Here is a 26,340-nt window from a genome sequence, read left to right as displayed (position 1 = left end):
CAAACAAATTTCAGCACAATCAAAAAAATGGTGTCTGTAATTAGGTCAGGGATATTTACCTCATAATTATCGCTTAATTGTATTTTTTGGAGGGGTTCATGTCGCATTTTCACCGATATTTTAGATGATAATCGATCCAAACAAAGAAACATTGGGGGGGGGGGGGGGGGGGGGTGAGTTTAAAAGGGTAAATATATGAAAAAGAAAATCTCGACCACTCCTTGATGTCTGCGATTTCTGCATCGCCACCCTTGTTATATTACCATGTTTCACCCATAAAATTCCCCAAAACGTCCTGCTGTGGCCATTCACAACTGTGTCTTGACACTCGGTGATACATGCTACATGGAGTTTTTGGATCGAAAATAGGTAAGTATGCGATAATATCTTGTAAAATCATGGTGTCTTTAATTATCCTCTCTCATGCTTCCACTTCGAGTTAGGATCTAGAGGTTTACATTTTTATTTTTTTCTAAATGACCTCTTGTTCAAAAGTTTTCTTCCCCCAGAAAATTGAGATTTTAAGCTTTCCAATGACGTATCACACATGCATGTGGGACAATTTTGAAATTTGGCCAAATTGGGGGTCTCGGAGCGGAAGCCACCTGAGTGTTTTCCTCCATATATCAACCATTTTTCAAGTATCTTATGGCATGTGATCTTGTCCAACCTGATACAACAGGCAAAACTCGGCAAACACAGATAAGGCTGTAACTGCTACAGATAAAAGCGCTTTCTCTAGAAAACCAGAGATCATTACCGGCAGATGCATTCCGTGCAGATGTGCCGAGTAAGGGTGACGCAGCAAAGACGAACAAAAAAAAGTACGGCAACATCGTTCCACCTGGAAAAGAGAAAAAAACAGAGCCGGTGTTTAGTAGCGTGAAGACAAAATCAGACAAGTTGAAGGGGATCTGACATTTTCGCCAAAACTAGTGAAGCTCGTTACCTGGATTTGATTATTTCCTTAAAATACTAGACATACATGTATTTAGTTTTGCACTCACACAAAAATAAAGTATTCTGAGTAAATAGAATTTTCACTCGGGCCATAAGATCTTCGTTGTCTAAAAACAGGAGTTGCGGTGTAGTAGAAGTGAAGTGTGGCAGTACCAAATGAGTATGCAACTCCTTTTACAGCTCCCGGTACAAAGGAAAAGTGTGTAGAAATGGTATTCAGAGAGCAAGGATAGTGTGTAGTACACTTGTTACTGGGGTCTTCGTGTGCATACTGGAGGTAAAATGCCTCCTACACCTGCCACTGCATGATACCATACCTATATGAATATGCATTTTTTTAACACAATAATCACCACCCCAGCATCAGCATTAGCATACAGTATAAATTGGACAACCATCTACTTCTGTGTACACAAAACCCAATATTGGACTCCAGTCTAAGACATTTGCAGAAATACAAAAAAACACTGTCCTCCCCTGACTGCAAAAGGCAGCAAATCTGGCTATTGCTGTTGCCTAGCAACCATTCACATCCACTCTCTCTTGTGCGGATTAGGCACCAATGATGGTTTGTCTTGTATGGTTCTCATCACAGCCCCCCCCCCCTCCCGTTGACTGGGTGAAAGAAACAATGTCCTGGCTATTTATTGATAATTAAGCTATACGTCAAACAAAAAGCACATGCTTTCATGTGTATAGCCCACCTATGCTGAGCTCAAGAAATTTTTGGGGGGGGAAATTCTTCAAGCAATCCACTAAAAGTAAACTTTTGGAGGGACATTTTGGAGAATTTCCGAACAGACTGGATGATGTTTATTTATTTCGTATGGGAAGAGGACTCTCAAAATGCCCATTACTATTGGCAAACATCATCCTCACCGCATTTTTGGCGGCAGTCTTTCTGGTGTTCAATTTCAAATATGTAGTCCAAACAGTAAAGATGTCCTGATCTGATATACATCATCGGTATCGGCGCCCGATACAGCTATTTAAAGAGTATCCGACAGAATCAGATTTGGTGACAAGATCGGCTCCGATCAAGTAGTTGTGTGTGTTTACCCACTTACTTAGCTTTAGAAACTAATGATAGTAACCAGTAGAGGTGAAAATCTTTGGGCACCTTAACGATTTGATTACGATTCAGAGGTTCCGATTCGATTATAAATCGATTATTGATGCACATGTTCTAAAGCCGCCTCGTCTGTCATTTCGCATCTAGTTCTACATATATGTGACATCTACCACAGGCGTATGTTGCCGTATGTTTGTAGCAACTGGCAACTGGGCGCCTTTTTATCTAGCGGCATGAGTTGAACATGATATTTACTCTCGGTCCATTCCTCATTGCGTCCCGAAGACCGCGCTGACTGTGTTTTATTTCCGCTTTACCTGGTATAATTCAATAATCGGAATTTGGATGTTTGTGAATCGTTCTTGAATCTTCCATGGCCAAATCGCGAATAATCAAAGAAACGGAAATTTCGCATGCCTCCAGTAACCAGGGGTTCATTTGTGCCGGATCTTGATTTTGGCCTGCATGTGTTCGGGGACTTATTTGGGCAGATCAGACGCCGATCGCGTATAGAAAATAATAATAATATAAAAACTTTTTTTTAATGTATTGTAATAGCCCCGAATGGGGGGAAAGAAGGGGAGAAGTCGTTGATGGCTTTCTCCACTTTATTGTGGCAACAATAAGAAAACAATCAAACAAAATAACAGCGGACTGCCACCACATTCGACCGCGAACTTTTGCTTATCTCCTGTCTCCCCCTCGCTTCCTACTCACATCTCTCCAGTCCCAGCGTCTCTTAAAGGGACCGTGAACAGTGTTTTGTTTTGAGCTTTATGTTGACAGAGGTATGGAACACACGACGTGCTGACAACTTTGTTTTTTTATTAACACATGAGGCTAACAGCACGAACACAACTTGTGGCTGTCGGCAGGCTGTGCCTCTCCATCTCACTCCCGCACCAAAACAATAGTAATGTTGCATGCACTTCAGGGTTCCTCGGAAAAGATTATATCAGAATATTACACATAGTTACGGACATAAAAGTATAAAATAAAATAATAATAAGCATAAATTAATTTACAGAACAAACTCCAAGAACTGCATGTTGTTTATAAAAATTAACATAATTTGAAAGAGTCGGAGATTTGTTGATGCACTGAAAAGCTGGACCAACTAATCAGGCCCCTGACATAAAAAAAAAATATAAAAAAAAAAAACCTTTGGAAATTTGTGGCATCTGGGGAGTAAGCAGCCAGGATCATATCAAAAAGACAGTTTAGAGTCTTTTTTTTTTTTTTTTTTTTTTTAAAAGAAGGAAGATGGTACAAAACGAGTCAGAAAAGAACAAAGAAAGAAAAAAAAGAAAAGTCCCACAGCATGGAAAGTAGGCATTTGCGTGTTGTATTCAGCACCATTTTCTGCGTATGTTTCGGGACCTGTTCCCTGTTCCCGTCTCGTTGTCCCTGCGCTGTCATATGTACTTTGCGTTCTGGCACCTTATGATTTACAAATTAAGCACTGATAGTAACACAGCATCACCAAGTAACACGGTTGACATGAACTTTTTTTTTATTTTTTTTAATAGAAGGGGAAGTATGCTATGTGATTTTCCAACGCAAAGAGGAAAATAATGACACGTTTAAAAGGAAATTACCGAGGGACTTCATCACATTTCAAATCTCTTGTTACGCGGCGATAATCGGGCAGCTGAAATGACTGTGTATGGTGAAGTAAGATTAAAAAAGCACATTCAGAATATGTTATTTGTGATGCATAAGTGGATAAGCGCCCAGCTATTGCCTTATCGGAAAGAGCAATGGATGAGCAACGGATAAAAGTGGCAATCGATGACAGGGGCCAAATGACATATTATTAAAGAGATGCAGAAAATGAAACACGATGGGTTGAAAACACACACAAAAAAAAAGAAAGTGAAATGAAGACAAGATGTGAAAAAATTGACTGAAATTGCTGATGTACAAAACAAAGCGGAATCATAACGTGAAAAATGGCAAAGATCCTCCCACTAGGTGCAGACAAGTACTATGCACCAAGGGCATAGGTTTGCATAGGGTCGTGAGGGACATGACACTAGCAACTTTTCAGGATGCTCAAATTGTCCCCATCAACTTTTAAACCACCTTATTTGCATTATATAAGGAGTTCAGTTATAGAGGTTATTTTATATAGTCTGCCCATACGTGGTAAGGATAGAATAGACCCTACCGCTATTAACTGAATTATTTTCATTATATTCGGAGTTACATTTATCCCTTTTCACTTGCTGAATGTGCTGGTCCATTTTTTCCCCCTCAAATGCACGTTTGATTGGCTGATGAACACACAGTTTAGAATTAAATTTAAAATATTCCTTCTTACATTTAAGACCATTAATGGGTTGGGGCCACCTTATCTCACCGATGCTCTGGTTCCATACCGCCCCAACAGAACACTCCGATCTCAGAATGCAGGTCAACTGGTAGTTCCCAGGGTTCATAAAAGTACTGTCGGAGCTAGAGCCTTTAGCCACCAAGCCCCTGTTTTATGGAATCAGCTTCCAGCTAGTATTAAAGAAGCCGAGACAGTCTGCACATTTAAGATTAGATTAAAAAGGTTCCTATTCGACAAAGTTTATGGTTAGGCTAGTTGAAGTCGGAGTAGACTCACAGTTTAGTCTAAGCTGCACTAGAAGCTATAATGCTGGGGGCAGTACAGCCGCTGAGTTCTATCTCCTTTTCTTACTCTACCTACCACTTGTCTTACTTTATTTCTATTTTCCAATGTTAATATCTAGTTGTCTAGTCTCTTCATCACTAGTCACCCGGTGTCCCCTTTCCCCCCTCCCCTCTGGGGAGGGGCTATTTTTCAGCTGCAGCCTCCTGACTGTCCGGACCCCTGGCTGGATAGACGTCCTCGCTGCTACCCCCGTCTCATCTGACTAGAGGGACTTCTTCTTGCACCTTCACTCCACTGTATTTTTACGGACTATAATTTCGCTTGCTAATTTCCATTAGCCGTTCTGGGGTTCCTGTCTATCCGTCCTGGGAGTGGATCTCTCCTGACTGTGGTACTCCCCAAGGTTTCTCATTTTTCTCCCAATTGACTCTGGAGTTTTTGGAGTTTTTCCTTGCTGGCATGGAGGGTCTTAAGGATAGGGGATACCCAGGACTTGAACTGCATCTATTCATCTTTGTTGCTTCATTTCTAATTGTGTATCATATTGCCTCTGTAAAGCCCTTTGAGACTTCTGTTGTGATTGAGGGCTATACAAATAAATTGAATAGAATAAAATTGAACTGATGACTCGGCCCTCTGCCCCCTCCACGCGCCACACAGACGCACACCTACACAACCCCGTTAACAGAAATAAAACATGCTGCCTCCTCTACCCCTTTTTAAAGAGGGGGGATATTATTATTATTTTTTTTTTCTATTTCGGCCAGCAGCTTCCACTGTAAGTAATGTAAAAGACGTCAATGTTGTGGAGGTGGGGGATACACCACTAATTTTGCTACTAAAAGTCTGACCTGCATCAGAGTTAGCATAGCATTAATCTGTGTAAACTCGCTAACTTGCACAACTACCGCTGTCAGGCCAGTCTCCGCAAGGAACAACAAAGTCAAGCTATCCGTCCCTCATTTGGATCATTGTTTGCATTACGTCAAGTCCCAAGAATGAGTCCACTTCAGAGGGATGCTGACATAAACGTGAACTGACATGGGAAAAAAATCTGAACTGGACTCAACGGCGTACGTCGTAAAGTCGAAACGTCGTAGGGGCGAGGACATCGTAACTTAACCTGCCTCCCTATCCTGTCCGCAAACTAAATTCAGATGGATTTCTTTCATTCCCTCAATGTTTAATTGCCAAAACCCACTTCCAGAAGATTGTTATTACTATTACTACATTTAAATTTTGGCCCTACAACAGGATCACACGGTGCAACCAATGCAGGACTCGTTCCGAAATATGAGACGCAGCGTTGTAAAGGAATACATCAGGCAGCTGGTCACTTGATTCACGCGGGGTTATTTTATAATAAATAAACATGGATCCCAAATGATTATACTGTATAATCGTAGCAGGAGGCTTTTTTGTAGCCTGAAGGGAATAGTATCTTTACTTGTATTTACAGATTGACTGTTTGTATTAGTTCAACAACACACTAAATATAATCAATCAGGGAATAGTATCTTTACTGTTTGTATTATTCTAATACTAGTACAACTAATATAAAATAAATAGGACTTATAGTTTAAGGAAAACAAGCAGAATATAGGGCATAAAAGATAGATGACGCCTTCTTATCACGGAAGACCAACGTGTGCGTCATGCAACTGACTGAGCAAGATTGACGCGGGCGGGGCAAGACATCTACAAGCCCAAGTCTGCACCAGCAACTCCCGCAATCATTTCTTCCGGACAGTCCAGGACAAATGGCGGGACATCTCGTCTTGACAAGAAAGATCCGATAAGGAGGAACCCGCGACCGAGAAGTGAACTCAGCACTCACGTTGCGCTGAGGTGGCAAAATCCACAACTCTCGTTGCCCTTACAACCGTAATTCCCGAATCCTCCTGTCCAATCCACAGACAGACAATAATCCTAAACACACACCCTTCTTCTGCCCACAGCCCGCCCCGCAAGAGCCTTCAAAAAGACAATGTGTAACTAATCTTTGTCATTTTTTCTCAGGAACCTTTTGTTGACTTGTGATATGGTGACCTTGGAACGAGTCTGCCTCCTCGCCTGAGTCCTTTTCTGTTTCGCCTTGCCGTTTGATCGCTGTTGACCTGAATAAATTGTCAACTTGTGCTTCGAAGCCTTTTTCCAGCTTTCAAAATAGAGTCGGTACAAGGGGTTAAGGCTATGGTGAACGCGCGGAGTTTGGCCTTTTGACCCGGTTGTCAGGATTCCGCCGGCCCGGGTCGTTGGAGCTGCGCCAGCGCGGGTCCGACTGGCCTGATTCCGGCAATCTGGATGAAAGGTCAGATTCCTTCAAGCCTCGAGCAGAGAAGGGAAAACTGACCTAATTGCCTTACCTTTAAAAATGAGCATTTTATAGTTATTATCTTTACCACTTTCATTCCGACTTGATGACAACTTTGTATTTGTCCCCAAGGTATGGATAACCTGCCGACATCCTTGAAGTGCCTCTAAAAAAGTGATTGCAATCCAAAACCTTTAAGCCACGTTACAGAGCACTTTTTCCTTCACGTGGTACCTCATGAGCCATTTCTTTATTAAATTCCGAGCTTGGATCTGAACTGTGAGCAGTCGTACATGCGCACAGGCTATTTTGGTCTTTCTAAGCAATTGGTGTGAATGAAAAGTGTCAGTTCACCTGTGCCCCTCTGTGCCGCTTTGGCTTTGGCTCTGGCTCAGGGACCCGAGGAGACCGTGACGGAAGTTTTCGGCCTCGCCTCCCCTCGGGCCGACGCGCCGCCTTGAAACGGCTGCACAGTACATCAGTTCAAATTATAGTTCAAAGTGACAATGCATCATCACTGTACACTGCCCATAGTATGATGTGATTTGTGACTATCTTCATGGTTAGAAAGTTTGTTTTTATGGCATCAAAAATGATGGCTTTTGTTACTGTTGCCTTTTGAAGAACCACAAAGTAGAGATAATATAGGAATTTAAAGTATGTTATACAATGCATTAATGTGTATCGGACTTTGCACTCGATACACACTAAGTGAAGCGTATACAAATTATGTTTTGCCCTACACTATTACACAGCAACATTAGCAGTGTTAAAATAACTCACGCGGTGTTCATTTGAACCCTTTTCTAGTGTTTATATGTGACAACACCAGAAAGTGTTCAATCTTTTTACAGTCTTAATTTACCATTGTTGGAGTCATTTTTAAATTGAATTCTTTTGGAGTTAAGTCTAATTTAAATTAAACCCTTTTGGAGTTTTTTTTTTAACATTATTGTAAATGAATGAATGAATGTTAAGTACAGTGCTGGCCAAAAGTATTGGCACCCCTGCAATTCTGTCAGATAATGCTCAATTTCTTCCAGAACACGATTGCAATTACAAATGCTTTGGTAGTAACATCTTCATTTATTTTGCTTGCAATGAAAAAACATAAATGAGAATGTAAAAACAATGAAATTATTATCATTTTACACAAAACTCCAAATATGGGCCAGACAAAAGTATTGGCACCCTCAGCCTAATACTTGGTCGCACAACCTTTAGGCAAAATAACTGCAAACAACCGCTTCCCGTATCCATCAATGAGTTTCTTACTATGATCTGCTGGAATTTTCGACCATTCTTCTTTGGCCAACTGCTCCAGGTCTCTGAGATTTGAAGGGGACCATTTTAACATCTCTCCACAGGTGTTGTATGGGATTCAGGTCTGGACTTGTTGCTGGCCAAGTCTCCAGTGCTTTCTCTAAACCATTTTGTAGTGTTTTTTGAAGTGTGTTTTGAGTCATTGTCCTGCTGGAAGACCCATGACCTCTGAGGGAGACACACACTGAGCCCTACATTATGCTGAAAAATTTGTTGGTAGTCTTCAGACTGCATAATGCCATGCACACGGTCAAGCAGTCCACTGTCAGAAGCAGCAAAGCAACCCCAAAACATCAGGGAACCTCCGCCATGTTTGACTGTGGGGACCGTATTCTTTTCTTTGAAGGCCTCCCCCCCCCCCCCCCCCCCCTGTAAACTGATGCCTTTTTGGCAAACTCCATCCTGGCTTTTTTGTGTCTCTGGGTTAGAAAGGGGATCTTCCTGGGTATCCTACCATAGAGTCCCTTTTCATTCAGACGCCCACGGATAGTACGGGTTGACGCTGTCGTACCCTCGGACTGCAGGACAGCTTGAACTTGTTTGGATGTTCGTCGAGGTTCTTTATCCACCATCCGCACAATCTTTGGTTGAAATCTCTAGTCAATTTTCTTCCACATCTAGGGAGGTTAGCCACAGTGCCGTGGGCTTTACACTTATTGATGACACTGCGCACGGTAGACACAGGAACGTCCAGGTCTTTGGAGATGGACTTGTAGCCTTGAGATTGCCCATGCTTCCTTGCAATTTTGCTTCTGAAGTCCTCAGACAGTTCTTTGGTCTTCTTTCTTTTCTCCATGCTCAATGTGGTACACACAGGACAGAGGTTGAGTCAACTTTAATCCATTTTAACTAGCTGCAAGTGTGATTTAGTTATTGCCACAGGTAAGTAACAGGGGCTGTTAATTACACAAATTAGAGAAGCATCACATGAATTTTCAAAGGGTGCCAAATGCCAATAATTTTGTTCGGCCCATTTTTGGAGTTTTGTGTAAAGCATGATTTAATTTTTTTCCCCATTTTTTTTTTTTTGTGTTTTTTCTTTGCAAGCAAAATAAATCAAGATATTACTTACTACCAAAGCACTTGGAATTGCAATCATTTTCTGGGAGAAATTGAGCATTATCTGACAGAACAGCTGGGGTGCCAATACTTTTGGCCAGCACTGTAAGTCCTTCCTAAGTAAAAATATCATCAAAAAATGAAGCTTTATGAAAGAAAAAAGTAAAAATAAAGCCAAATATATTGTAAAACATTATTGTAGCGCAGAGGTCTGGTCTTGTTTGGAGGCCATGTTTGCTTTAGCAATAACGCTATCCAGACTTCATTTGCTATGTGTGAGTCAGGTGTGGCCTGCATATTTTTCCCCCCAAAATTTTGTGAAATTCGGACAGCGTGGCTTGTATTTGGGTGTGCTCTATTAAGCGAAGATGACTATATGCCGTATTCTTATCTGATCATATTACTCACTGCTTACACGGCTGTCGGCTATTACGATGCACCGCACTTCAGTTTACTGTTGCAATAAATAAAAATGCAATCCTTCTTTAATATCAACGTGTCTGCGACAAACACCATATCCCGTTTGTCGATGTTTATTAGTCACACCGCAACCGTTGGAGGTTGTAAAGAAAGACAATGTAACACACAATAGTTGAGCTAACAGGGAAGGTGTATAATGAAGGCCTGCCCATAAACAATAAGAAACATTAAGCGGCGACACCGACGATAAATCCGCTCTATTCTATGCTACGGCGGGACTGTAAGTCAGCGGGAATGACCCTTAACACTGTCAGGAGGGCTGCAACCATTGTGAACAGGTATTCTCTCTGTGGCATCGCCGCAAATCTTGAACAAGCTAGCCGGTGAAGGAAAAAACACTTACATTCTGACTTTACAAACTAAAGTTGGCAAGGAAGGGAACAATTTGCTGGCACGGAAGAAGGATAAAAGACACAAGTTTATCTCCTAAATATCTAAGGATTACAGCCAACAAGGGACGAGCGAAAGGCCACACAGAAAGTAAGAATTCCATCTTATCTGCCAGGTCACAAATAGTGCTATCACATTTAATTCATCATGTCACAGTAGTTTTATGATTTTACCCTTTAGTGGTTTGTTGTCATATTAGACATTCACTTTAACCTAAAAAGCTCTTATCCTTGAGGGGTGACTCCTCTCATAAAGAGCACAAAACCTACAGTGCTGGCCAAAAGTATTGGCACCCCTGCAATTCTGTCAAATAATGCTTAATTTTTCCCAGGAAATGATTGCAATTACAAATGTTTTGGTAGTAATGTCTTCATTTATTTTGCTTGCAATGAAAAAACACAAAAGAGAATGGGGAAAAAAATGAAATCATTATCATTTACGCAAAACTCCAAAAATGGGCTGGACAAAAGTATTGGCACCCTCTGAAAAATCATGTGATGCTTCTCTAATTTGTGTAATTAACAACACCTGTTACTTACCTGTGGAACATAACAGGTGGTGGCAATCACTAAATCACACTTGCAGCCAGTTAAAATGGATTAAAGTGGACTCAACCTCTGTCCTGTGTACTTTTGTGTACCACATTGAGCATGGGCAAAAGAAAGAAGACCAAAGATCAGTCTGAGGACTTGAGAAGCAAAATAGTGAAGAAACATGGGCAATCTCAAGGCTACAAGTCAATCTCCAAAGACCTGGATGTTCCTGTATCTACAGTGCGCAGTGTCATCAATAAGTGTAAAGCCCACAGCACAGTGGCTAGCCTCCCTGGATGTGAACGGAAAATAAAAATTGATGAGTGATTTCAATGAAAGATTGTGCGGATAGCGGATAAAGAACCTGGACTAACATCCAAACAAGTTCGAGCAGTCCCCACAGTCAAACATGGCAGAGGTTCCCTGATGTTTTGGGGTTGCTTTGCTCCCTCTGGCACTGGACTGTGTAACCATGTGCTTTATTAGGCTGTGGGTGCCAATACTTTTGTCCGGCCTATTTTTGGAGTTTTGTGTAAAATGATAATGATTTCATTTTCCCCCCATTCTCTTTTTTCATTGCAAGCAAAATAAATGAAAATATTAGTACCAAACATTTGTAATTGCAATCATTTTCTGGGAGAAATTGAGCATTATCCGACAGAATTGCAGGGGTGCCAATACTTTTGGCCAGCAGTGTATATTGTTTGTCACTTGTGAACACAGACGCTATTCGCCTTTAATACGACTCACTAGTATGTCAAAACCCATGCCATTTTGTTTTTGATTTTTATGGATACACTCATCCTTTTTATTACCAATGCAAGCAATCCTGACTTTTGCCAGTTAGTCTTCTGTGGTTTAGGTCAGGGTTGCCTGATCTCCATCCCAAACCGTGCAGCCCATATGACAAACTCCCATTCAAGATAAGATGTTTTCCTCAAAAATGCAATTCATATGTCAAACAGAAAAAAAGGCTTGGGAGACATATAATAGAGGAAATGTTGGTGTTCCACTGATACGCATCATGGATGATGTCGTTCTCAGGGTTCGTTTGCCTCAAGCTAAGATTTAATTTAAAAATATATACGTATACTTTGGCAGCTTTCTAACCTTTTTGCATAGACTTCATAATTATATTGACGGGACATGAGGCGCAAGGCTGATTAATAGGGGGCCTGCATTGTTGGCGTGGCCGTCAAAGCTGACCGAGTGGAATCGTAGACAAAGATCTTTTTTCGTTGAAAATCCTTGTGAATAAATGCTTAAATCCCCAAATTCTTTATGGATCCGGATGTAAAACAGTCTCGATTCTTGGTTAATAGCAAAACAAAAAAACAAAAAAACGTTCAGTTAGCGTTTATTTTACATGAATATGTCGAAGTTGCCTGGCACGGCCAGACTGTTCTCCCTGTATTTTTCAAACGGTATGAGAATAGTCTGGGACCCAGCTCCTTAATGGCCTCTCAAGCCTGAACAAAATCATCTGTGCAATCAGATTTGTTTATTTGCGTGATTTGTTCTGAAGGACCAACGACACTCTTGCGCGTCGGAAATCGTCTCCACAACAACACAGTTGGCGAACGATAGAGGCGAGAATATGTTCTAATCCGCAGTAAATTCAGTTTTAAATGACCAAAAACACATCAAGTCGATAAAATCCAACTGACAGCACCGAAAGCATTTCTTCTAAAAGAAGATGTGCTTCCTCACGCTAGAGTTTCTTGTCGCTTTACCAGCGTCACGTCCGCCTGTCGCCGATTGGTCCACTCCGCTGTCTGTTTACTGTGGCTTGCTCCGCCCTGGGAATTTGATCCGCGGAACGGTCGCCAGACTCTATCGCTGGAACAGGCAAGCTCTCTACTACCTGGGTCAGCATCTTGGAGGAGTGAATGGTCAGCAAAGGGCGTGACTCACCTGTCAGATTTGACAGGCGAGTCACTCCTTCATTCATCCATCCATCAGCAGATAAAGACGTGTCACACCAACGCCAGTGACACCCTGATGAAGACGGAAGTAGTCGCCGAAACATGTCCGGTAAATAAAACAAACTAAAACTATTGTCTGTGATAAAAGAGAAAAAAAATGAACTTATCTATAAGTGTAGACAAAATGAACTCAATAAAACTAATAATAATTGATCTCATTTCACAGTGTCTCATTGTGCAGATATATATTTATTGCAATTTATATTACACAAACATATTACTTGGAAAGAAGCGATTCATTAACTCATTTGCTCCCAAAAACGTATAAATATGTTCTATTTTTAATTGTTTCAGTGTCCCGAAAACGTATTTATACGTCTTTCACATTTTTTTTTGACAAGAGGCATCTCTAGGTTCTGTTGCACCTAAACTGCAATGCACAACGCTCAAAACTCATTTTAAAGCAATAAAACTGGCCACTGGAGGGCAGTAGCGCATTTGATAAGAACTCATCTCGGGCCGCAAAGGAACTGACGAAAAATAGTCAGAAAACAGAAGTTGGAGGGATCTTGTGAAGACGCCTGAGAATTTGAGAATAATGTGGAGAACGATCGTGGGAAAAAAGGCAAACGACACTGGAGGAGTGTTTTGAAAAGAAAACGAAACCATCGTCAAAGAAGGATTCAAAAAAATCTATCTTGATGAGACAGAAGGTGACGGCCACAACAGCGTCAGGTTCCAAACGCGTTCTGCGGAGCTCACGTTGCGTTACTCCTGAGCCCGAGGTCGAAACCAACGATGAAGATGATGAAAAAAGTGAGACAGATCTTGATCCCGACTCATCAAAGCCGAGAGCCTTCCCCGTTTTAATGTGCGAAAATAGTTCAACAGTTCAATAGTTTAGTTATGTGTAAATAAATTCGATCAAAAGCTCTATTCGTCTCGTTGTTTATGTTATTTTGTAAAAGGAAAACATGTTTGGGATGTAACTACAGCAAAAATAGCTGTGTTAAAGTCGAAGTTATGTTTGAAATGTAAGCTTTCACAAAAAGCTCAATATCTGTTTTTTCATCAGAAATTGGAAACTAAGCTATTTTCTATTGCTGATTTCTAAAGAATGGAAAAAGATATGAACCAACTTTTTTTTCAGCTGAAAGAAGAGTCTAATCTTTCTTTTGGTGGGTGCCATTTTATATAGCAATAGAACAGAATTTTCTGTGGCCTTGCCAAATCAGTCAAAATCCAGTAAAACAGCCGGTAGCGAAGGGCCTTGCTCTGGTGAAAATGGCTGGGAGTGAATGAATTTTTGCTGAGGAGTCAATGCCAGGGATGCCAAAGTCCGGTCCTCAGGAGATCCTATCCAGCTTGTTTTCAGTGTCTCCAACACAGCTGAATCAAATAATCAGGATTGTTATTAGTTTCCTAAACGGAGTTTGCTGATGAGCTGATTCAGGTGTGTTAAAGGAGGGAGACATGGAAAACAAGCTGGATAAGGGCTCCCGAGGACCGGAGTTGGGCACCCCTGGCACTGACTACCTAGCACAAATTGGTATTGTTAATGAATCGCTTCTTTTTTTTCTCAAGTAAAATCTGCACTATATGATACTGTGAAATGAGAATTATTATTATTTTGACCTGTCCTGTTCAGATGCTTAGATAGGTAAATGATTTCCCGATATACATAACTAAACTTTGCATGGTTGACGCACACCAACAATTAGATTTGGGATATCCCTCCAGTTTTCATGTAGCCCACCCCCCCAGTACGGTCACACCAGTCTGGATTTCAGAGTGCGACAATAGTCTTCGGACGTTCCATTTCGAGATAAATTGCTGTCGTATCGTCATATTGTTATCTGCTAATGGTCTCATTGAGAACTTGGTCCTCACCGCTTCCACTCGTGTTGACGTCAGCTGATGGCAGAGGGAGATACGGACACGTATAGAAAGCACGTCACTGGCACTGCATGTATAGAAGAGCCATACAACACCCACGCTGCTTCCACGCAGTGCAAAGTGGTGAGTACGCACGTGTAAAGTGCTTCATCACAGCGAGCAGTCGATGCCCAACGAACGCGTTTCCCCTTCTGATGTGCTCCAAACCTCAGTGCTATGTGTACCGTGAGATAAAGTGACTGACAGCGACGAACCAAATCGCTACAACTGCTGCAATGCCATCGATTAAAAAAAAAATATATACAGTATATCCATAAAGTTCAACACCCAGCAAATGTCATGCAGACGAGTTATACTCACAAAAAGCAGCAGTATTACAGGAGTGTCACGGATTGAATGAAGTGTCCGTGTCTGCGCAGAGTAGAGAAGTGTCTCCCGTGGACAATTAAGTACGGAAAGCGTTTATTTTTTTTTCAGTCCCAACTCGTAGCGCGCGTACGTGCTCCGTGGCCCAATTCAATCCTGGCAACTCACTGAATATTGCCCTATTTCCATAAAATACACGTACTGACACAAGCAACAAACACTTGACAGACACGCTCAATTTCACCAGTGTGGCGTGAAGATTCTGCCCTCACCCCCCCTTCCTAAATCCCACCCTCTCCCTCACTCTCAGGTGACGTCACTGCAAGATTTGACCGCAAATACAGTATAGTCCAATTTTGAGATAGGGATGTTGACAAAAAAATGTTCATTTTGTTAGAACGAATCCTAAAAGTTTTTCGACGGTTGCCCCTTTAATGCTCAATTTTGGATTCAACTTATCATGTGTAAAGTAAAACAAACAAAAAATCTTTATGATTGGAAAACAATTCTTAATGTACAGTATTTGAGTCCAACCAGTGGCGTCGTTAGGCCTATTTTAGGAGGGCTTCAGCCCCCTTAAAATATTCTTAAGCCCCACTAAATAATTTGTTTTATTTAAAAAAAAAAAAAAATGCTGACATATTCACCATGAAGTTGCCAGAATATTAGTTTAAATCGATAATCATTTAACCTGTCATTATTAACTTAAATATGATCATTAATCTGTCAGATTTTTCACAAGAAAGAGAAATGAGTTTTTTGTTCAAACTGGATTTTCTACAGAGGAGAAATTATTTAGAAAATTGTTTCAGATTATTTATTTGTACAGTAAGAATTGAAAAGACAGCTATTACTTTGTTCAAGGATTAAAGGAGTCGCCAATACAGAAGAGGCATTTTTAAAAATCACACAATTCCTTTGGGGGATTTTTTGGCGTTATTTTAGGAATAACAAAAACTCTTAAGTAACCTCAGCGAATTTGGGTCTTTTGTTATATAGCTATTTTTATTTTTAAACAAAACCCATTTTTTCTACCCAGATGGTGGAAGCACACTTTAAATATATTAAAGTGATGAGGCATCTTCGAGTGAACCTCAAGTAAAATGTAAGTATCTTGAGGCCTGGCTGAGTGTCCTCTTTTTTGGAAATCAAAATATGGTCACACTATTTAATGTATCTTGAAGGGTCAGAAAAAGGAAGTCATGTCAATTGAAAAAGATGAGCTTAGAGTGATAGCCATTTTTTCCTGTTGTTGTACTGTATTAAAAAAAAAAAGACTGAAACAACAACAGCAATAATAATGAATAAACGATCAGTCTTTGAAGTTTTGTGCTTGAATGCTACGTTCACTCACTTGTGCATCTCCTGGGGGCTAAGCCCCCCCGTTCTTAAAAACTAGTGACGCCACTGAATCCAACGAATCGACAATACCAATCGAGCCCGATTTCCAATCACGTGATTGGATCAGGGACATCCCTAGTAAATACCGACAACTTATGTAACTAAATTAGAATTTTGATAAACTGGTATAGTCATTCCAAGAAGGACACGGCAAAGCCTTGTAAATGTGACCTTTAATGTCATTTTAAACTCTGGGGTCACATGAAACAATTCAAACTGATAGTTAGGATTTGCTTCTTTTTCAACTTACTATGCAATATTGGAACAGTTAGAATAATGCTCCACACTGCAAAACAAACAACGAGTGTGCTTTTTGCCTATACGGACAATAAGTGAATTCTGATACTGAAACATTTGAGCTCAGGAACTTTCCACTTTACAACAATAAAAGCAGTAGTAGCATCTTTTCAGAATATATATTATACTGTACATATATCACCAATTACACATCATTCACATCTGTACATTCAGAGATCAAATACAGGAAAAGAATCCATTTGCTTGGCACACTCATAGAACGTAAGAGCTAAGCAAAATGTTTTTTGTTTTTTTTTTAATACAAGCATTGTGAGAGAATTGTGGCCTGCGTGCATATTTACACATAAATGGTCAATATCTAAAATGATTTCTTCCATAAAAATATAAGATGAGGAAAAATATCCACCATTTTGAAAGGTGCAATGAAATGGTGACCCGCATGTCAAAAAAATGAAAATGACTGCACTAATGTCAATTTACATGTAGAAAACCTATTTGACACATCACAACTAGTGAATAGCGCTGCTTTAGCTCACTAGTACTACGTGTTGACAGAATGACAGAACGGCAAGAAGAGAATGGCGCGACTATGGAGAGGATGCTCGCAGCACATTGCTGGTGTGACATCATCTACCGTTTGTGGATTTTTTCCGTGGACGGGGCCGAGAAAGGAAGCCTAACTAGGATCTAATTTCATTAAGAAGCATTTTCTTGTGTCCAAAATATGCTCTGCTATCATTTTTTTTTTTGGTATAACCCTTTAATCACAGTGTAAAAACAAATACCTAAATGGCCTTTTTAAAATGATAAAAGTAAACATGATAAAGGCTTTCGGGAAGAGAAAAGCAAACGTGGACATGGCGGAGGTGGGGGGGTGCCTCCAAATAACATTTGATTAGTTGCTGTATTGAGTTCATTTTATCTACACTTATAGATTAGTTGAATTTTTCTTTTATCCCAGACAATTGACACTTTTCGGTGACGACTTCCGCCTTGAAGGAGACCTACCTTTTCTCGTAGGCACCATCTAACTGTTTGCATTATTCTAACAAACTTACCAGTACTATAATCAATCAGGGAATAGTATCGTTTCTCGTATTTACTGTTTGTAGTACTCTAACGCACCCAATATAAAAATATATTGCATTTATATCATAGTTTAAGGAAAACAAGCAGAATATATTTGACATAGGGCATAAAGAGATTCACGGTGCCTTCTTATCACGGAAGCCCAATGCGTGTGTCATGCAACTGACTGAGCCAATTCCAGCAATCAGTTCTTCCGGACAGTCCAGAACAAATGGCGGGCATCCTGTCCCAACACAAGGAACACCGGACAACAGCAGATATTCAACTGATAACACGACTACTAAGACTACAAAAGCCCCTTTGACGCTGAGGTGGCAAAATCCACAACCCTCATTGCCCTGACAACAGTAACTCCCGAATGCTCCGGTCCAATCCACAAACAGACAATAATCCTAAACAACACCCAAGCACACTCTTCTTCTGCCCCTTCAAAAGACAATGCTTAACTCATTGTTGTCATTTTTTTTCCTCGGGAACCTTTTGTTGATTTGTGATATGGGTACTTTGGATCCTCGCCTGGGTCCCTCTGTGCTGTATGATTGCTGCCGACTCAGAATAAATTGTCAACTTGTGTTTCGAAGCCTTTTTCCAGCTTTCAAAATGGAGTCAGTTCAAGGGATTAAGACTAAGGTGAACGCGCGGAGTTTGGCCTTTTGGCCGGGTTGTTAGCTTCGCGCCGGCCCGGGTCGTTGGAGCTGCGCCAGCGCGGGTCCAGCGGTTCGGCTAGCGTGATTCCGGCAATCTGGCTAAAAGCTCAGATTCCTTCAGCCTTCATCAGAGTATCACTGGTGTTGGTGTGCGCCTCTTTATCAACTGATGGATGAAAGCGTGACTCACCTGTCAGATTCGACAGGCGAATCACGCCCTTTGCTGACCATTCACTCTTCCAGGGTGCTGTTCCAGGTAGTAGAGAGCATGTAAGCCCCCTCGTCCCTGCTGATGGTCCTCGGGCCCCGCTTGCGGATTTCAAAGGCCTCCCTGATCCAGCGCTGATGTTTGTTTTCTTCGGCGCGGATGACTCTGGCCTTTGCCTAGTCCATAATGTGTTTTTCTCTTTTGCAGCGGTCGGTGATGGCTGGCTTGTGGTGTTCCTGTTGTGCTTGTTCTTTTATTGCCTTTGTTTGTCTCATTGCTGTCTCCTTCTCATACTCCTTCTTGTGTTCGGTTTCTCTCAGATGAAGGCGGAAGTCGTCGCCGAAACATGTCAGGTAAATAAAACAACCTAAAACAATTGTCTGAGATGAAAGAAAAATTCAACTAAACTAACATTAACTTTAAAACGATGAAACCTATGTGTAAATTTCCCCAGCGGATAAGGAATTTTGCACAATTAGCACATCTTCAAATGGGTTCTACAGTTGATTCGAATATTCATAGATGAACTATTAAAAAAGTACACTATACATAACATGGTGCAACGATTTCAAATACTGTATTTCGCAACATGTATAGCAGCCATATAATAAGTGACACAAACATTAAAGATGGCTTTGACTGTACGGAGTACATCAGAATTCAGCTGGAATAATGTACCAGCTATCTTAAATAAATTATTCAATAAATTAATAAATAGGAGAGCAAGAAAACTTAAGAGCCATTGATTTAGAATTTAGACCAGGGGGGTCTTTGACGCGGCAGCTAGTAACTTTAACGGTAAAGTTTGTTGGAAAACGTCTCCTTATCTATTCAGTGAGTAAAGGAGTTGGTGCAGGTCTGCTATATGTAAATCATCAACTCTTTCAAATATGGTGTGGCCATTTTGGCACGTTCTTTTCAGTCACCCTGTATACATCTGGCCACTCTGTTAGCGTAGGTCTTTTTCATTGGTTTGCTCTATTAGAGACTCACACTTCTGTGGTGCTGCTTGACGAAGATCTCCTGCTTCTTTTTACTAGACGCTCGGGTCCGCCGGGGTCCGTCGCTCGCTTCTGCCCCGTTGCCGTTCTTTCTATTCCAGTCCCAATCCTCACCCGGCACACTCCCGCCATCGCTAAAGTCGCCTAGGTGTTCTACCGAATCGCATTTTTGCAGGTCGGAAGCAATGGTCTGCAGGCTGACGACGGACACGCGGTCCGAACCGGAGTGCTCCGCCTCCTCTCTCCGACCCCAGCCGTTCTCCCGGTGCTTCTCCACCCAAAGCCGCGTTTTTTCAGCGTCCGCCCAATGGCTTTCTAACGCGCCCGTTCCGACAAAGCCGCACGACGCCGCTACTTTGGCGTCGGCCTCGGCGCCGACCGGAGAGCTACGCCCGCCGCGTAGGGTCGCTCTCCCTCTTCCGGCGCCGAGTCTTCCTCGCTGCGCGTGGATCTGCTCGCTAATCTGTTCCAGGTTCCGCAGCGCCACAGAATAACGTGTTTTTGCTTTTGCTACGTGCTCCTCCAACTGTACTACTTTGGCCTTGTGCTCCTGCAAGAGATACAGAAAAAAAAAAATCGAAGAACCACGTCTACAGTGATCTTCATCGTTGTTTTTGTCAGCGATGACACAGCAAAAATATTTCATCGACCAACATTTTTTTTCCCAACAACGACAACGAGCTGAAAACGTATCTTGGGAGACTAAAAGGTCACAAGACGAATGCCAGTTTAGGTCTGACGACGAGACAAAAATGTGCCAGCGTCATATGTTCACAATGTGTGACATTTTCTTATTGTACGTGTAGTAATTTGTTTCAATGTTGCAATGTTTTTTGCTCCAAGATCTACTTTTCAAGAAGACAATGCGCCATCTATCTTGATGATTTTTTTTTCTTCTTCCTTCTGTTTTTTCATTGCAAGCAAAATAAATGAGGATATTACTATCACATCATTTGTAATTGCAATCATTTTCTGAGAGAAATTGAGCATTATCTGACAGAATTGCAGGGTGCCAATTAGAGCTGCAGCGATTAATCGATTAACTCGAGTATTTGATTAGAAAAAAATATTCGAATTAAATTTGTTGCCTCGAGTATTCGTTTAATTAAAGTGGCGTTGTAATGGTTTGTTTTGAAAGTTTGCATTTAGTTTTATTGATTAGGGTGGATACACTGCCCTCTGGTCTGCCTCTTTTCACATGGCTGAATCAAACTGCTCCCTGTTAAGACCAACATAAGTTTTTGTTTGAGCTAATGTTTTTTAATGCATTCATAATTTAGTTTATAGGTATATTTAGCCGTCTTTTGTGGGAATATGTGTCTGAACCATTTGTTTAGAGCATTGTAATAAAAAAAAAAAAAAACTTTAGCATTTTGTTGCATTTAAGCTTGGCGGACTTTTTCTATGTAAGTTAGCCAATTGTTCTTTTGTTTTACATAGATCCTCGTTTTTTAAAATAACATTTATACCATTTGAGGCTCAGCTCAGGTATTTTAATTTTTCATGTTGCTTATCCGATTACTCGATTATTCGAAATAACATCGATTGATGGACTACTAAAATATTCGATAGCTGTAGCCCTAGTGCCAATAAATTTGGCCAGCAGCGTACATGTACATTTTTTAAAAAAGGATTTTTTGTTGTTGTTATTTGTTGTTGATGCCATGAGCTATCCACACTAGCGTTGCCATCCACTGGTCAATGTAGTGGGAACCCCAGTGTAATGCCACATCCCAACTTGATTGGAATTGAGGTTGTACAATGACAAAGCACAAGCACAATTGTCACAGTAAAAGCACGATTGAAGAACTGGCATTTATGCCTCGTCGCCAAAACGGGACACTCCGGCGTCCGAAGCATTTCTTCACACATTGCAACTTTCAGCGTATTAATTATCAGATGCGCGGCGGCGTCAGCACGACACGACAATTGCTCAGAGCAAAAAGGGCCTGTGCCAGTGAGTCATCGGCGTTATGCTTTCCATTCTCCTTAAACGCTACAGACATTCCGCCTCTGATGTGACCTTTGAAGCTGGCAAATTTAGGCTGACTTCAATCCAGCATCCTTAACGTAGAAATGGTGGATCGGCAGGGAGAGAAGAAGTAGCATACCTCCAGGATATGGTTGAACTGAGCCTTTAGCTCGAAGTACGGTTTGGACTTAAGGATGACTTTCTTCAGTGACTTTTGGAGGGTTTGGACTTTAGCCTCGGCGTCCTGGCAGAGCTGCGTCACCCGCTGGTGCTCCCGTTCACTGCGAAAGCGCTCCTCCTCGGCCTCGTTCACCTGAGGAGCGAAAGGATTCAAACGCGTTTGACTGAAATGCTTTCTGTTTTTTTCATGTCTTTATTTTTAAACATTACCGAGACTAAACGTGCTTGGTTGGTTGAAAGTGCTCGCGATTCAAAGTCAAACAAGCAATGAGAAGATACGGAGACAAAGGCGCTGCAATAGAGGAGACATTAGGAGAATGCAAAGTGAGGAATTCAGATTCCGCTCACACAATCTGTAAAGGTAATCCATACTGTGTGTGCACAAATCGCCAGCCCCGCTATAAAAACTCCAACCAAAGCAATTCATTTGTCTCCAATGAAGAGATCAAGGTTGTCAACTCCATGAAAATTGTTTAGATACGTGTGCATGCGTTGTTCAAATGAAAAGAAATAACACTCGTAGTTTTGGCTATTTTACGTCCTTATTTTATTTTTCAAACAAACCGTAATTGTTAATCGGATTGTTGAATTGATATTCTCTGTCAAAGTAGACTGTTTCGCATTAAAGAAACAGTTACTTGGAAAAGGCAGTAGCTCAAGTTAGAGGACAATATACAGTAGAATGAGAAACTATCTAGCATATGGTTCACTCACTTATTTTTCCGCTTTCTGTCATTGTTTGCATGCAATCCTCATGAAAGCAGACACTGTATTTTCATCCGTGTGAGTTTGACAAAGATCAGATCACATTTGATGGTGATTTTATGCAGAAATGTGAGAAATACCAAAAGGTTCAGATACTTTTTGGCACCACTGTACACTTGGTGTCATTGTCTGCAGCTATTTCTTTTTTGCTTTTATGGGAGGAATATCTAGCTACAGGTTTTTGGAGCATCAACATGTGTTTGTCAATTCATTCTGAAAAGCATTTGTGAGGTCAGGTAGCTTTTGGACTTGAATTCTGCACTGCGCAAACACCATGAAAACAATCATAAAAACACATGGGCTACGTTCATACTACAGGTCTTAATGCACGAATCCGATTTTTTCGTGTTTTTCCGACTCGAGTGAGGCATTAACTTGACGGTCTGAACGTGACAAGTCGCATAGAACGGGACCATTTCAAATCCGATCTGGGTCACTTTCGTATGTGGTCTAAATCCGATCTGGGCCACATTTTTCCAGACTGTCGCGGCGGTCTGTACTGTCCAGTCCCGCAAATCGGATTTCATGCAGCAATTACGTCATCAAATAGCGAGAGAGTCGTTACCGTAGCGATGCACCTGTGCGTTATTAGCGCCTAGCTTGCAGTGAACACGGCTTTCGGGGAAGGGCTGGGCTTCACAACAGTCATAAAAAATAAAAATGGGTTGAGGATAAGCCTGAGAATGCTCAGTTTTCTCTGTTACAAGTGAGCAATATTTCAACATTGCTTACACGGCCGAGAGAGATCGGGGCAAACTGCCCATATGTGTGTGACGTGCACGGACAGTGCGTGCATGCTACCGATCCATATAAACTTTGAATATAAGCCTAAACGGGGATTATTTATGTCTGTTATTTGTGTCCTCCTTTTGAAAAGCAAAACATGATATCCCTGGAATGACGGATTTGCTTAGCGCGTGTCGGACTGCGAATTAGTGCGCATGCGTAATACTTGAACGGTCTCAATGGATAAAAGCAGTCTGAACGGGCACGCCAAATAAACGGATATGACAAAAAATCGGATTCGTGCATTAAGACCTGTGGTATGAACGTAGCCATGGAGTCATGTGATTATTGTTGCGATGTCTCATTGGTGAAACTGGTAAAGCCACTGTGGGCAAAAACAGTCAAATCTAATATGTAAAATAAAGTGGAAAAATGAAACGACTGTAGTTTCGCCCAAAGCAGCGGAGTCAGAGGAGCATTTCTTCTTCACAAATTTACTCAAGTAAAAAGTATGGAGTGGTACAACTACTCTTAAAATCAACATTTTTTTCTCTCAAAATTTTAAATAACAGGGGTAAATGTGTTACTCCCTCACCTGTGTTCTTTCATGCTATAAAATTTTATTGCCCCGATAAGCTTTTAGCCTAAGATGAACTGCATATTGTAATATAGTAACTGAATACATCACAACGCATGCATATTATATGTATAACAAAATAATATCAAATTAAATATATGAATGAGATTTCCTCTCAGTGCCTTGGGTCTTACCTTAGCAGTAGCGTGATTAAGCATCTCCTGCCAGGTTGGATCCATGGTGTTTCTGTCTGCCAACAGGCCTTGTTCTGCCACATACACCATCTCTCTGGCAGCGGTATGCATGGACACGGCCCTCTCATACCTTAGAGCAGCTTTCTGGGTCTCTTGTTGTGCCTGAAACCATCAACACACCTGGTGTGGTCATATTTCTTGCCCACCCAAAAATGCACAGATGAAAGAACGACACCACGGCTCCGTAATCAAAATGAACTTGACGGTGAAACGAATAGCCACTGGTGGCCATTTGTTCTTCTATGGCCCGAGATTTACTGACATAAGATCAAACGGCACCCTATGATGTACTGCTTAGCTTTCTGTCTAAATGGAGAAAAAAATTCCAAATGTATTATTATGATAGTAATGACACATAACTGAATGAGTACAGTAGGAATACACACATACCTCTTTGGCCAGTCTTCGGGCTTCGTAGTAAGGCCTGGCTTTCTCAATGCATGCGCCAAGTTGGGACCCCTGAGCATTCAGCTTCCTGGCAGAATCGGTGAGGATCTTTCTGTAGCTAGATCTGGCATCCTGAAGAGAGTATACATATAGGAGACACCATCTAAAATAGTGTCAAAAAGTCCAAACTTGGATACGTTGTCATCTTAACGACACAGGTTATCCATGAATTTATAACGTTCATTAAAAAATACAAATAATAAAAAGGGTTCTCACGTCTAAATTAAGCTCCAGCTTGTTGATCTCATCGCTGGCCTGGTTGAGGTGCTCTAGTTCCTCCTGGAAAACATGACGCAATTAGTAACCCTGATAACACAATGACGGCAAGGCAAATCCAGTCGATGTTCCAAAATTAAACACTTTTGAGAATTTAATAGCGGTAACAAGAGAAAAATGTATTCTTTCTGTGCGGTCCGGTAACTAATGCCTCACGGCCAGGTACTGGGCCGGGACCCGTTGTTTGAGGAACTACTACTGTACCCCCGTAGTTGATACAGAAGATACGCAGAATACAGGGAGTCAAGTTGAGACTGCAAATTCAGCTTTACGGATTACAATGAATTAACTACATGTGAGAATGTGATAATTCCGTCGAAAATATCAAAACAAACCGTTCATGTTTAACAAATATAGATGAGCCAACGGGCTTCACTTGACAGTCTACCTGAATTCTTGGGTCCAGCTCCTCCTCGTATTTGCCAACATCCTCTTCTTCCCCAGTTACCGTCTGAGACTCCTCTTTTCCGCCACATTCCAAATTCGCACATTTGACCGCGTCGTCTTTGCCTATTCGCCTTATCGAAGCCGCGACGCCTTTCGCTTCTTCCCCCGGGGTCTCCTCTCTCAGCTCAGGCCGTTTGGGGCAACCCCCGTCGGCCGCACTTTCACGCGAGGTCTCGCGCTCCATTCGCGGCCTGTCGTTAGCCTACCGTTCGGACCGTGATATCGCCTCGTAGCCTTGTGCGCGGCCTACATCGGTATTTTGCTTTTGAATATTTAAACCTTGCGTCGAGGCTTTAACGAGAAGACTCGAATGTCTTGTCGGCGCTCGCTTGCTAAACTAGCGACGAGGACGAGTGTGACGTTGGACCGAGAGTGGTTGCACACACAGTAGCTAACTATTCATTCCCTGTTTTAGTGTCGTGATCTCAACTAATACAGTTGCAAATACAGTACATGGACACAAACATAAATGCTTGTGTACATCATCATTCAGTTTTAGAGAATAGTTAGTGATTCACAATTTCAGCGAGAATACAGGGACGATTTTGCCTTTTCAGCAAGGGCGTAAATTTGGTCTCAACATTGGTAGGGACGCTATAACAGTTTAACCTGCATGTACACTTTTTGCTGGGGACGGGACATTAATAAGACCAGACAGATTGGGTACATTTCTCAAATATAGCTGGTTCCTACGTAAAAATGAAAAAAGGTTACAATCAAATTATTTTCATGGGAGAAAGTCATTTTTCAAAATGCTTGCTTCATATAAAAGAAACTTACAGTGGTTGTGTTTTTGTTTTGTTTTTTAAAAAATGTGCATCGGCTGCAAATAAAAATATTTTTTAAATCATAAAAGATAGAAAATACATACATTTTAACATTTTAATTAGGGAGTAAATGCACAAAATGCACAGTTGGATTAACGTTAACAGTAGAAAAAGTACAGGAAGACACGTCACTAAACAGCTTTCTACTAGAGTTTTACAGGTTAGCAAGTTGACACGGTTTAATGTTATGCTAACTCTGATGCAGGTCGGACTTTCAGTTGCAAAATTTGTGGTGTGTTCCCCACCTTCACAACATTGACATCTTTTTACATTACATAAAGTGGCTGCTGCTGGCCGAAAAAAAACTTCTAGTATCCCTCCTCTTCT

General features: G+C 41.3%; 2 protein-coding genes across 2 annotated transcripts in view; both read right to left on the bottom strand.

Annotated features, from left to right (window-relative positions):
• Positions 1–15,195, bottom strand: part of gabbr1b (gamma-aminobutyric acid (GABA) B receptor, 1b) — a 147,381-nt gene extending 132,186 nt beyond the window's left edge. The window contains exons 1-2 of the mRNA XM_057827542.1: positions 14,933–15,195; positions 761–844 (exon numbers count right to left, since the gene is read on the bottom strand). Of these exons, the coding sequence (XP_057683525.1) occupies positions 761–836 (76 nt within the window). The 5' untranslated portion in view covers positions 837–844; positions 14,933–15,195. The remainder of the gene's footprint in view (positions 1–760; positions 845–14,932) is intronic.
• Positions 15,196–16,504: 1,309 nt separating this feature from the next.
• Positions 16,505–25,778, bottom strand: sh3bp5lb (SH3-binding domain protein 5-like, b). Its single transcript, XM_057828772.1, has 6 exons — positions 25,128–25,778; positions 24,680–24,742; positions 24,407–24,535; positions 23,957–24,118; positions 21,654–21,827; positions 16,505–20,092 (listed from the first exon to the last, which is right to left on the bottom strand). The coding sequence occupies exons 1-6, from the start codon at positions 25,368–25,370 to the stop codon at positions 19,523–19,525; spliced, it is 1,341 nt and encodes a 446-aa protein (XP_057684755.1). The 5' UTR covers positions 25,371–25,778; the 3' UTR covers positions 16,505–19,522.
• Between the last annotated feature and the right edge of the window lie 562 nt (positions 25,779–26,340).

This window comes from Corythoichthys intestinalis, chromosome 22 (assembly GCF_030265065.1).
Source record: "Corythoichthys intestinalis isolate RoL2023-P3 chromosome 22, ASM3026506v1, whole genome shotgun sequence".
NCBI lineage: Eukaryota > Metazoa > Chordata > Actinopteri > Syngnathiformes > Syngnathidae > Corythoichthys > Corythoichthys intestinalis.
This window is presented reverse-complemented; position numbering and strand designations above follow the sequence as displayed.

Coding starts and splice junctions, on each gene's coding strand:
- sh3bp5lb (XM_057828772.1), bottom strand. CDS start 25,370: ATGGAGCGCGAGACCTCGCGTGAAAGTGCGGCCGACGGGGGTTGCCCC. Junction 24,119..24,406: donor CCCGAAGACTGGCCAAAGAG/GTATGTGTGTAT, acceptor TGATGGTTTCAG/GCACAACAAGAGACCCAGAA. Junction 21,828..23,956: donor TTAATCACGCTACTGCTAAG/GTAAGACCCAAG, acceptor TTCGCTCCTCAG/GTGAACGAGGCCGAGGAGGA.